Source organism: Scyliorhinus canicula, chromosome 5 (assembly GCF_902713615.1).
Source record: "Scyliorhinus canicula chromosome 5, sScyCan1.1, whole genome shotgun sequence".
NCBI lineage: Eukaryota > Metazoa > Chordata > Chondrichthyes > Carcharhiniformes > Scyliorhinidae > Scyliorhinus > Scyliorhinus canicula.
This window is the reverse complement of record NC_052150.1, coordinates 154361992-154374499: the sequence shown is the minus strand read 5'-3', so window position 1 is coordinate 154374499 and position 12508 is coordinate 154361992. Positions and strand designations below refer to the sequence as shown.

General features: G+C 51.2%; 1 protein-coding gene across 1 annotated transcript in view; it reads right to left on the bottom strand.

Moving 5' to 3' along the window:
• kcnh8 (potassium voltage-gated channel, subfamily H (eag-related), member 8) overlaps positions 1 to 12508 on the bottom strand; it is a 545374-nt gene that overhangs the window by 154132 nt on the left and 378734 nt on the right. The window contains exon 8 of the mRNA XM_038797843.1: positions 11471 to 11668. Within this exon, the coding sequence (XP_038653771.1) occupies positions 11471 to 11668 (198 nt within the window). The remainder of the gene's footprint in view (positions 1 to 11470; positions 11669 to 12508) is intronic.

Genomic DNA, 12508 nt, shown 5'->3' with positions numbered 1-12508 from the left:
ACGTGGAGAAGTTTGAGTTAGTTTAGGAGATCCAATATGGATTTTGAAAAGGCAGATCATACTAATCTAATTGAATTTTTTGATGAAGTAGCAGAGAGGATTGATGAAGGGAAAGCAATAGGTGTTGCTTATACCGATTCTAAGCATGCTTTTGACAAAGAATCACAGAAAAGGCTAGTTAACAAAATTGAGATTCAAGGAATAGGCAGGTCAATGTTAGCACAATTGGATTGTATTTGTTTATTGTCATATGTACTAAGGTACAGTGAAAAATATTTTTCTGCAAGCAGCTCAAACAGATCATTAAGTACATGAAAAAAAAATACATAATTGGGCAACACAAGGTACACAATGTAAATACATAGACACCGGCATCAGGTGAAGCACACAGGAGTGTAGTATTAATCAGGTCAGTCCATTAAAAAGTCGAAAGGGATAAAAAACATTCTAGTAAACCTTGTCTATCGCCATATCTTTTAAATTAATTTCCCAATCTATATTAGCCAACTCATTCCTCATACCTACATAATTTGTTTTATTTAGATTTAGGTCTCCAGTTTTGGACTTAACTAAAATCGATATCCAACTAAATATAAAATTCCATAATATTATGATCATTCTTCCAATAAGCCCCTTTACTACAGGTTATTAATTAACCTTTTTCAATGTATAATAGTAGATCCAAAATAGCCTGTTTCTGGATTGGTTTCTTGACATACTGGTCTTGAATCTTGTATACATTCCATTAACTTTTCCTTTATGCTATTAAAGCAAGTTTGGTTTGCCCAGTTTATAAGAAGATTAAGATTCCCCATGACGACTGTATTTTTAAAAATAAGTTTAGAGTAGCCAATTATTTTTCTTTTCCAATTAAGGGCCAATTTAGCATGGCCAATCCACCTAACCAGCACATCTTTGGGTTGTGGGGGTGAAACCCACGCAGACATGGGGAGAATGTGCAAACTCCACACAGACAGTGACCCAGGGCCTGGATTCGAACCCGAGTCCTCAACACCGCAGTCCCAGTGCTAACCACTGCACCACGTGCCACCCTATGACTGCTGTATTACCCTTGGAAAGTGCAGCCCTACTTTCAAGATTATGTTCTGCCCTCCACTGCAACTATCATTCGGGAGCCTATAAATACTCTCTATCATTTTTTTCTGCCTCTTGCTGTTTCTTAGCTGCACTCAAACTGATTATCCTTCTTGATAAGAGCTTTTGGGCTGGACTTCTCCGATTTTGAGACTAAGTGCCGACGCCTGCGTTTTATGACAGAAAAAACGGAGCAACAGCTGCACTGACTCAGCTAATTAAATGGGCAAGCACCAGCACCATCAATTCCATGGAAAACAGTGCCGGATTTGTCGGATCCGTGATTGCTGCACCCCCCTGAACCCGCACCCCCTCACTCATCTCAGCCCACACCCCCCTTACCCTCACCCCCCTCAGCCCACACACCCCTCAGCCTCACCCCCCTCTGCCCACACTCCCTCAGCCCCATGCACCCCCACTCACCCCGACACGCTGTCTAACCATACGAGTCGTCTTGTGTCTTACAGGACCTGCCGGAGATGGGGCCGGCCCATCTGGAGCCCCCCGCCCCCAGCCAGTGCCAGAGCCAGTGCCTCCCAGACAGCCGAGCACTAAGGGGAGGAGCAGTTTGAACAACAGCCCACTGCTCGAGGCTCAGGACACCCCGGGGCTTGGGTCGGGTCGGAGGCTGACACTGACTTTCTGTCACAGCTGTCTCCAACACCCTCCACCATCCCAGAGACTATCACCTCGGTTGGGCACATTGGTGACGAGGCTCCTGGGATACTATCTGGGGTGCACCACACATCACATCCGGTACAGCAGGTGGAAGTCGGAGCAGCCGAGGGGCCGGATGGTTGGAGGGCAGGCCGGCCCCAGGAACCAGCTGCTGTTCATACTGGTCCTGGGCTTCCGGAACATCCAGTCCCAGCCACAATGCAGACACAATCTGAGACCCAGGGACCACAAGACGGGATGACAGCGGCCATCCAGCACCTGCAGGTACAGGTGGAGGAGTCCATTCATGTGTAGGAGCAGGGTTTGGTGCTGGTCATGCATGTCACCCAGGCTGGCACCGCACAGGTGGCGTCCACGGTGGAGGTATTGGGGACGACAGTTTTGGCTTTGGGTCAGCGTGTCCAAGGCCTGGGGCATTCTGTGCAGGCGGGGGCCGAGGCCCAGGACATGGCTGCCCTCTCACAGGCAGCCGTGTACCAGAGCCACCTGAACATTGCAGTGGCGCTCCTCAGCATGGCCCAGTCACAGAAGGCCATGGTTGGGGATGTCAGCGGCATTGCCGATGTGCTGGCCGGCATTGTGCAGACACTGGGCGGGGTGGCCCAGTCCCAGAGGGAGGTGGTCCTGTTGCTGGCTGATGTGGTGCAGTCCCAGACGGAGATGGTCCATTGCCTGTGCTCATGACCGTGAGTGTACGGACCTTGGTCGAGACCAGAGCGGGCCTCCAGAACTGACACTGTCAGGTGGCAGGGGGGGTGAGGGCCACAGGGGCTGGCTCCGCTCGCACCCCTGTCCAATGTAGTCGTCCGGGGGCCATCAGGCACCCTGAGGGAGGAGGAGAAGCTGGAGCTCATGCCGGTGAGTCCCACAGGGGAGGGGCCGGAACACCTCAGCACTTCAGATTCCCCCACCCCCCACCCTCTTCTGTCCCTGGTGCATCTGGTGGGCAGCGGGCATAACAGGGTGGCACTATGCAACCCGGAACACATGAGCAACGGGGTTAATCCAGGCTGGATCGCCCCTGGATACGCACGGCAACGGGGACCCTTGTCACAGGGCAGGAGTCACAGCAGGCCGCCTCCAACCCTGCTGTACCACCTGGGGAACCACCTAGGCATAGTGTTAGGGCCCGTAAGGCCAGAAATCTATACAGCAGTTAAGCTGTCAACACCGTTAAAACCTGCCTCGGTGCTCTGTCTGAAGGGTGTGGGTGTGGCCTGGTCCAGGGTTGGCTGGTGGGGGTGGGGGGTTGGGGGGGGGGGGAGTGGGAAGCACACCGTCGGGAACTTGGCCCATTGGGGCGGTGAATCTCGGAGGCCTTGGAGAATAGGGTGTCAGACCCTTTAATGATATGCCTGCTGTACTTTAACCCCCGCGCGGTGAGTAATGCATTTACGCCATTTTCATGGTGCTGGGGCATCCCGATTTGGCGTCAAACTGGCACCTACCCCGATTTTGGTGTCGGAAGCTCTTCTCCGCCCAATCGCATTTCACAATTTCGGTGTTGGCAAGCGGCGAATCGACCTTTAGTCTTTACTATCTTTATTCTTCTTTTATTATCTGGCCTATCATGTAGGTTCTCTGACACGAGGTTCTCTGACAGGCGTGCCAATGCAACCAGCATCTCTGTGTATGCCCATTAGCAATCTCCTCTAAGCTACCCATCAAAGTCTTCATCCGAGTCCTCAGCAGCAGAACTCATTGTTCCCAAATCTGGCTGTGACCCACTTGTGATTCACTGTGTGCTGATCCTGATGTTTGCTCAGTGCCAGCATGAAAGGTTTCCCCACAAACGTCAGATGAATACTTCTTCACGCGTTTGGTGTTGAACACAGCCTTGGATTGGCTGGCCTTGCAGCAATTCCTGGCTAGCTGAAGGCAAAAATGTAGATGGGTAGGTTAGGATGGAGGAACAATGGTGGGGTGGAAAGCAAGAGATACATGCAGCCCGCACTTCATGTCAAGAACTGGCTGGAAGTGGGATTTGAGAAGGAGCATAGGGCAGGAACAGATCATATTCCCAGCGTTCACAGATGCAATGACCTCAGTAACAGGACTCAATCAATGATGCCGGTCTGTTCCCCACCAGCTCTATACTGCTCCCTGTGGTTATGTCTCGCACTGTCCTGCAAGAAAGAGGACAGAATAATAGTGCATGTATTGCAATTTGTTTGGGTGATGTTCCTGCCATGGCTTAGGTCTGTGGAAGCAGCAAGAGGTGGGTGTGAAGCTGAAAGCATTGGTATGCGAGAGGCTGGAAGCATTGGTATGTGTATGAGGGTGAGGTGGAGTATCTGAATGTTAGCATGAGTCTAATGAGTGATGAGACTGTGGTACATTGAGCAATGTGAGATGTTGGTGGTGCAGTGGATTCAAGATGTCATGTGGAGATGCATGCACTTACCTTAACCACTCGTGTGAGTTCATTGGACTTTTTCCAGTGCTACAGCAAGGTCCTTGGGGCTAAACTCCAGGAATTGACTTCTGTGGTCAGCTCCACCTAATTCCCTCTCTTAATGTGCATTGAGGGCTCCTTGGTTCCTGTAGCGTCATGGCATCTTCCTTTTACCCCATTTCGAATGCTATTGCCTCCACATCATAAATCATGGGATCCCTCTCCCTTTCCTATTGTCCCATTTTCTGTGCTTTTCCTTCTGAGCCCGAAGTGAGGGCGATAGTTTGGTTGACGGGATAAATAGGGAGGGAACAGCGTCTTACCAGCTCTGGGTGTATGAAGCTCTCCGTGCTCCCGGAGTCGAAGAGGCACGATGTGTTGTACCCGTTGATCTGGACCTCCGTCATCGAATTTCTCAGATGCTTGGGGCGAGATTGGTCGAGGGTGACCGCGTTGAGTTGCGGGCCGCGTGGTGGGTGCCCGGGGGAGTCAAATTCTTCCAATCGGGCGCCCTGTCGAGTAGATGCCGCTGCGTTCTGGCGAGCTTGATGCAGGAACACTGCGCTGAGTCTGCGGGCCATGTGGTGACTGCCCGGGGAGGTCGTACTCCTCCGGTGAGCTGTTTGAGTCTGGGGATGCAGCTAGGGCTCATGGATCGCACGTGGAGGGTGGTGATGAAGATGGCGTCCAAGATGGCAGCCCCCATGAATCGCACGTGGCCGGCTGCATGGTGGAGGTTTGCCAAGATGGCGGCCCCCATGGATCGCACGTGGAGGGAGGGGGCGGAGCCTGAGCGTAGGCCGCAACGTTTCGGGCCCCGCGGGCCTGCTGGTGCTGGGGGCAATGTTTTTGGACTGTTGGGGTGTTGAGGGCTGGGGCCCTTCTGCCGAGGCACACTTTAGCATAGTGGCCTTTCTTCCCGCAGCTGCTGCAGGTCACGGATCAGGCTGAGCAGTGCTGCCGCGGGTGCTGGCTTTGTCCACAGAAGTGGCAGGCTGGAGCAGTTGAATAACTGGTTTGGGGAGCTGAATAGTGGCAGGCTGGAGCAGTTGAATAACTGGTTTGGGGAGCTGAGTAGTGGCAGGCTGGAGCAGTTGAATAACTGGTTTGGGGAGCTGAATAGTGGCAGGTTGGAGCAGTTGAATAACTGGTTTGGCGAGCTGAGTAGCTGGCTGGGGGAGTTGAGTAATTAGCTGGAGCAGCTGGATAGTTTGAGTAGTTGACTGGGACAGTAGGGCGACCGGCTGTGACAGCGCGATAGCTGGGGGGCCTTGCGGCACAGGCTTGGGGGGTCCTCAGGTTGGGGGCCCATGCGGGGTTAGCGGGGTCCGCGGGAAACGAGTTGAGGCTGCGGAAGGAAACTTACATTGTGATAGCAGCCTCTACGGTAGTCTCTAAGCCCTAGGTCCCATTTTCTAATAGTCTCTGGCGTACATAGCTAGATCGAAGGCCCACTACAAAAACATCCCGCACAGCAAGCTCCCTATGTTCGGCCACGGTTACAGCCTGGTAATTGCAGTCATTTGAGAGATTGTTCAACTCGCGTGCAAATTCAGCTAAAGTTTCAGTAGCCCGTTGTCGGCGAGTCGTGAACACATGGCGGGCAAAGACCTTCAGCCAGTGGCAGAAGGTTTCTCTCGCCTCTGCATCCTGCGGATCGAGTTCTAGACGTCCTGGTTTTAGAGCGGATTCCATGCTTTACTTCGGCAGCTTCTTAAGTGTATTAAATTGATGGAACCATCAATTCAGTGAACACGTGCAGTTGGATCTGAACAGAGGCTTTAATACACTTACAACAGAGCCAGCTTATTCATCGTTGAATTTCAGATGAACTGGCAGGCTGGCTCTAAGGCACCTATCTTTATACATCGGTCCCAGGGGGTGGAGTCCTGGGCGGAGCCAAGGGAGGAGCCTAGTACAAACTCTTGCGTACTCCCAGAGCGACTCCACCTGGTGGTCGGATAGTGCAACTGCACTTACAATGGTGGATAGTAACATATATACACGGAGTTATATTGGCAACTATATACAGCATTGATCATACAACGGGTAGATAACGAACATATATACATGGAGTGATATTGGCAACTATATATAGTGTGAATCACATTCACCACACCCCCCAACACCACTCCCACACCACCCTCATCCTCACTTCCCAGCCTCACCCTCACCCCACCCTCACCTCACCAACCCACTCCCCCCCCCTGCCCGTGGTCTAATTATGCGTCTTTTCTTCTGTCTTGCAGGACCTGCTGGTAATATGATGGGTCCATCTGGTGTCCTCGCCCCCAGCCAGTGCCACAGCTGGAGCCCCCCCATGTGCCGAGCAGCAATAAGGAGAGCATCACAGATGGAAGCCATATTCCTGTGACCCAAGACACCCCGGAGTTCGAGTCTGATATTGACACTGATTTACCATCACAGCTATGTCCAACACCCTCCGCCATCCCAGAGACACACACTTTGGTTAGGCACTTTAGTGAAGAGGCTCCTGGTGGACGGTTAGTGGCCAGGCCAACCCCAAGAAAGAGCTGCCGTCCAGACGGGTTTCGGGCTTCTGGAACGGACGGTCCCATCTATCGTGGAGATGCAGGCAGAGAGCCAGGGACTACATGAAGGGTTGTCGGCGGGCATCCAGTGCCTGCAGCACAGTTGGAGGAGTCCAGCCGTATGCAGGAGCAGGAGGTGGTGCCAACAATGCGTGCCACCCTGGCTAACACTGCACGGGTGACATCCATGGTGGAGGCATTGGGGGCAAAGGTTTTGGCTATGGATCAGCATGTCTAAAGCCTGTGGCATTCTGTGCAGGTGCTGGTCAAGGCCTAGGAAATGATTGCTGCCTCGCAGGCAACCATGTGCGAGAGCCACCTGGAAATTTTACCGACACTCCTCAGAATGGCCCAGTCACAGCAGTCCATGGCTGGGAACGTCGGCGGCATTGCCCAATGTGCCGCAGACTCAGAGGGAGATGGCACAGTCACTGGCTGATGTGACACAGACCTAGACGGTAGCGGCACAGTCAATGGGTGCTGTTGTGGCACAGTCCCAGACGGCGATGGTTCACTCCCTGTGCTCCATAGCCGTGAGCATGCAGATCGTGTATTATGCCAACTGGGCATATAGGGCCTCTGTGACGGCACGGATGCACCTGTACACCAAGTGTCATGATATGTATATTTTTTAAATATAAATTTAGAGTACCCAATTCATTTTTTCCAATTGAGGGACAATTTTAGCATGGTCAATCCCATGCAAACATGGAGAGAATGTGTAAACACCACACGGACAGTGACCCAGAGCTGGGATTGAACCTGGGATCTCGTGATGCAGCAATGCTAACCACTGCGCCACCGTGCTACCCTGTCATGATATGTATATTGACTAGGATGTAAAGAGTTAACAAGTTAATAATAATGCTTCTTATCATTAGAGGGAACCACAGAACAGTCATATATATATCATGTGACATCAGGGATTCCGGGAGTTAGGAGGTAGAAGACGTTAGAAGATGGTGAAGCAAGGAGCAGTTGTACCTGAGAGTTCTGTAGTTAGAGATCGCATAGTTTAACATAGCAGCCTTCTACTTTAGGAATGTGAACGAATCTTAGTTTGTAGTGTAATAAATTTATAGTTTTGTTCGTTAACAAAGCCTTGTGTTCTTTATTCAACCCTATGCATCTGAGGCATAAAGCAAAATAGAGAACACAACACCGAGCTCCGGACAGGTCCCCCCTCAGCACCTGGAAGGACCCCATGGTGTAAAATTTGATGGTCACTGGGAACAGTGTCCTTCCCTATTCCCCCACAGTGCCAGGTGCGCCATGGTCTGGCAGATATGTTGCTCTATCTCCCTGCTCAGCTGGAGTCTTTGAATGACAGGTGCTGCCAGTACACACAAGGCCTCATGTGGTGCCTCCTTTGCACCGCCTCCTCCTCCTCAGCCTGTTGGGCAGCCGGCTCACCATCCTGGGCAGCTGCCTCCTGTTCCTCAGGGGCATGCTCCACTGCTGCGTACTCCACTGCTGTAGCCTCCTCCTCGAGCAGTGCCAGCTCATTCAGCCGCAGTGCATCCCTGAGGGTTGTGGCGACTACACCACTGCTGGTTGTAATGAAATATCCATTGTTGGACAGCACGGTGGCGCAGTGGTCAGCACTGCTACCTCACGGCGCTCGTGTCCCGGATTTGATTCCGGCCCCGGGTCACTATCCGTGTTGAGTTTGCACATTCTCCGTGTCTGCATGGCTCTCACTTCCACAAACAAAAGATGTGCAGGGTACGTAGATTAGCCATGCTAAATTGCCCCCTTAATTGGAAAAAAAATAATTGGGTAATTTAAATTTATTTTTAAAATATCCATTGTCTGCAGGGGGTGAAAGGCTGATATGTTAGCATGGTGCATAGCCCTTTGTCCAACCAGGCCCACCGGGCTACAAGGTTGCACCGGTTGGTATTCCGGACTCTGCTCCCACATGCCCCCCCATCCCTGGAACCCTGGCTCCATCAGTGCCTGGCACCATGGGGACTTTAGCCCTGCTGCCTGTCACCGCTGGTGATCCCCTTGCCAGCGATGCGCTGTGTGACCCGTACCCGGTGCCCCCGTAGGGGCTACAGTGGGGATTGCCCTTGAGTAGGCCGCCTGATGCCCTGCCGGTGGGTGGTGGCCAGTTGGCTGGTGGGGGGTATGGCAGAAAGTGTGGTGTGGGACCTGGGCACCATGCCAGTCCCATGAGGGATCGCCCCAGCCACATGGCACATTCCCCCTCACCACCACCCCTCCGCCCAGTCCTGGCAGGACCCCCCCCCCCCCACTCCATTCAGCCTGACCAGTGTCTGGCCCGGTAGTCCATAGTCGCACCTCTCTGTGTCCTACCTCCTCTCTCTCGCTCATCAGCCACCACATCGGTTTCTTGATTTTTAAAAGCACAAGCGAATCTTGCCGTCTGAAATTAGGCACATCAGATTCCGAGAATCGAGGAGGGTTAGGGTTAGGGTTAGGCCCACTAATGATATGCAAATACCGTTTACTGTATGTGCGTAGAATCGATTCACCGCCCAATCGCGATTCCCGATTTCAGCGTCAGCCGATGGAGAATCGCGCTCCATGGGCGCAATTCTCCCCCCCCCCCCCCGACGCCGGGTGGGAGAATCGCTGGGGCGCTAGACGAGTCCCGCTACGCCGCCCCGGCACCGGCACGCGATTCTCCCACCCCCTCAAACCGGCACAGTGAGATTTACGGCTGGCTGCTGGGAGAATCGCTGCTCACCGTTTGTAACGGGCGAGCGTCGATTCTCCGGCCCAGATGGGCCGAGCGGCCTGCCCAACATGACAGGTTCCCGCCGGCGCCGTCCACACCTGGTCACTGCCGGCGGGAACAGCGCGGGAATGCTGGGGGGGGGCGGTCTGTGTGGGGGGGGGGAGGGGGGATCCAGCACTGGGGGGGGGGGGGAGGGTGGGCTCAAAAGGAGTCTGGCCCGCGATCGGTGCCCACCAATCGGCGGGCCGGCCTCTCTTAAGGAGGAACTCCTTTCCTCCGCCGCCCCACAAGATCAATCCGACATATCTTGCGGGGCGCCCGCGGAGAGGACGGCAACTGCGCATGCGTGGGTTGGCTCCGGCCAACATGCGCATGCGTGGGTGACATCATTTACGCGACAGCGGCCACGCAATTTACGCGGCGCCGCTTTTACGCAGCGCTAAGGCCCGACGCTCGTAAATGACGCTGCGCCACTCCTAGCCCCCCCGGGGTGGGAGAATATGGGGCGACGAGCGGCCTCCGACGCCGGAGTGAAACACTCCGGTTTTCACCCCATATTTTTAGTGAATTCAAATTTCACCATCTGCTGTGGTGGAATTTGAAGCTAGGTCCCCTGAGCATTTCGCCTGGTCTCTGAATAATTAGTCTGGCGACAATACCACGACACCACGGAATTGCCATACCCCTTCTATTTTTTTATTTACACAGTCCGAAATCTCCGCACTTCTGGCCCAGCCATCTGAACTGGGCCTCTACAATAGGCGGAGCATCTCTGCTCTGGAAGTGCTGGTTCGTAGTACAGGATTGTCAGGTGAAGCCAAGCTTGAGAATGTAGGGTTGGGGGAGGGTGTCAGTGGAGGAATCAGAGGGCCAGCAACAGAGTTAAAGGATCAGGGGGAGAGTTGGAGGGTTGCGGCGGGTTGGGGGGGGGGGGGGGGGGGGAGAAGGACTGTAGGATTGGGGAATGTGGGGCTATAAGTATGTAGTTGCCCAGGAGTTAGGTATGGCCTTTTCCTGTCTAAGATTTCCTGAGTAAGTATTCTGATACATGAGTTGACCTCTGCAGTCCCCAACCCTGACTCTGAGTTGGATATTTTTGCAGAGGATTCCAGACAAAGGCGATTCCCGGGGACTCCTTACATTGGGACCTCTGAGGGGGTCCCCCTAGTCCATCTCCCGGGTTGCCTTCGAGATATGACCATCGGAGACTGGAAGATCTGGGCCAATATTTCCCATGTGATGCATTAGGGTAATGAGGCACAAGCATTAAGGTCAAGTATGATATTTTATTTTTTAGAAAACTGCTATTAATTATGATGATCACAACAATGCAGGCAGAAAAACACATTTTTCTTACGTGCATTTTTCTGCTATTGATGTTAAACCAGGAAAGGTTTACGGACTTTCAAACATTAAATGTGGGAATACATTTTCTTAATTAGATTTCTGTTAGAAATAGAAATTCCCTAAGTTGTGCAGTTTTAATTGTTTCCTATTTTGAATTTAAAAGATGTTTTGGAAGCATTTTGGTTTTGCCAACAGATAATCATTAATTGTAAGTCACTTTAAGTCAGCAGTACCGTACAAATAAGTTATCAACTGAGCGCTGAAATGGTGATTGGAGAATTACCTAATCGGCATTATGACTCATTTCCACAAAATTCAGCAGTGCATAGAAAGCACTTTGATTGGATTCAAGGTCAAAACCTTTCTGACTTTAAAACTGTTTGAGAAACCTAATTCTTAGAGACAAAAAATTATATTATGAAGAAAATGAAATGTTACATGATCCAGTCAGGAAGAATGATAATTGATTCAACACATAATGTCGTAGAAATGTGCTTTTGCTGCCTTTTCATTGACAGTCCATTATATGACCCACCAGACACTCACTTCACATTGACTTTGATGGAATACAGCAGGTGACAGATGAGATACAGCTTGCTTTGTGCTACCGCCCAAGATGAATTTCCAACCCAATGAATCTCATGCAGACAGGCAGCCTATGAGCTCTACTGATGACAGAAATATAACGGAACATACCCCCTATCAGCATTGTGCAGATGGAAAAAATCTTCTCTGCCTCAGTGTTGGCTGAGACGTTTCCAAATCCGACACTGGTCAGGCTGCTGAGAGTGAAGTAGAGGGCAGCAATATAGGCACTTCTGATTCCAGGACCTCCAAGTGTATTATTGCCATAATATGGAGTTTCAAGACGTTTTCCCAATTCATGCAGCCAACCTATAACCAAAGAGTAAAAATTAAAATGAGCAGAATATGCCTCGAGGATTTTTGCATAAAAGTAGCCTATTTGGTACCTTCAGCCTGTGCACCATTCAATTCCATCATTGTTGATCAATAGGTACTTCACCTATGTTTGCTCACTGTCCCATGATAATCTTACCGGAAAATCTATCAAACTCAGCATTGAAAATTGCAATTGACAAAAATTTTATGATATCGATATGCGTTTGATGTAAACTCTTTGAGCTAATTCATACTCTTTCAGTATAAATTAATTGACGCCCAGATTCAGACATGAAGGCAGCGATATAGCCACAATGTGTGCCCGTCCCAGGAGGAAGAATCTTCAACAACCTAAGCCTTGGGCCTCATTAGTATAAAATGGACAAGCTGCGAGTGCCCATGTTGTGATACATATGTAGCTTATCCAATTGCAGAAATGATTATCAGGCCACTTGCCTTGTTGACAGTGCACACAAAGGAAAGTCCCAGGGTGACATAGATCGACAATAGGGTGAGGGAGGGTGGGGGCTGTAAATTGGGAACTGTAGAGTCCCGAAACACTTCTGCTCCTGAATCCGCAGTAAAGATTTTATTTTAAAACTTATCACCTGGCTCTATATCTGATCGGGCTTCATTCCACAAAATTGTCCTGCAATACACTATTCTTACAAACATATATGAGTGACGAAAAGGTCTGACTTCGACCAACTCGCTTCTGCTTTGTGTCCATGCCTCTTGAATTTGATCAGATTTGGAGAAAAGTGCAATCAGAGGAATGATGGAAATGGATCTTTCAATGGTAACAGCAGTGAATGTTGAGATGTTTGGCGCTGC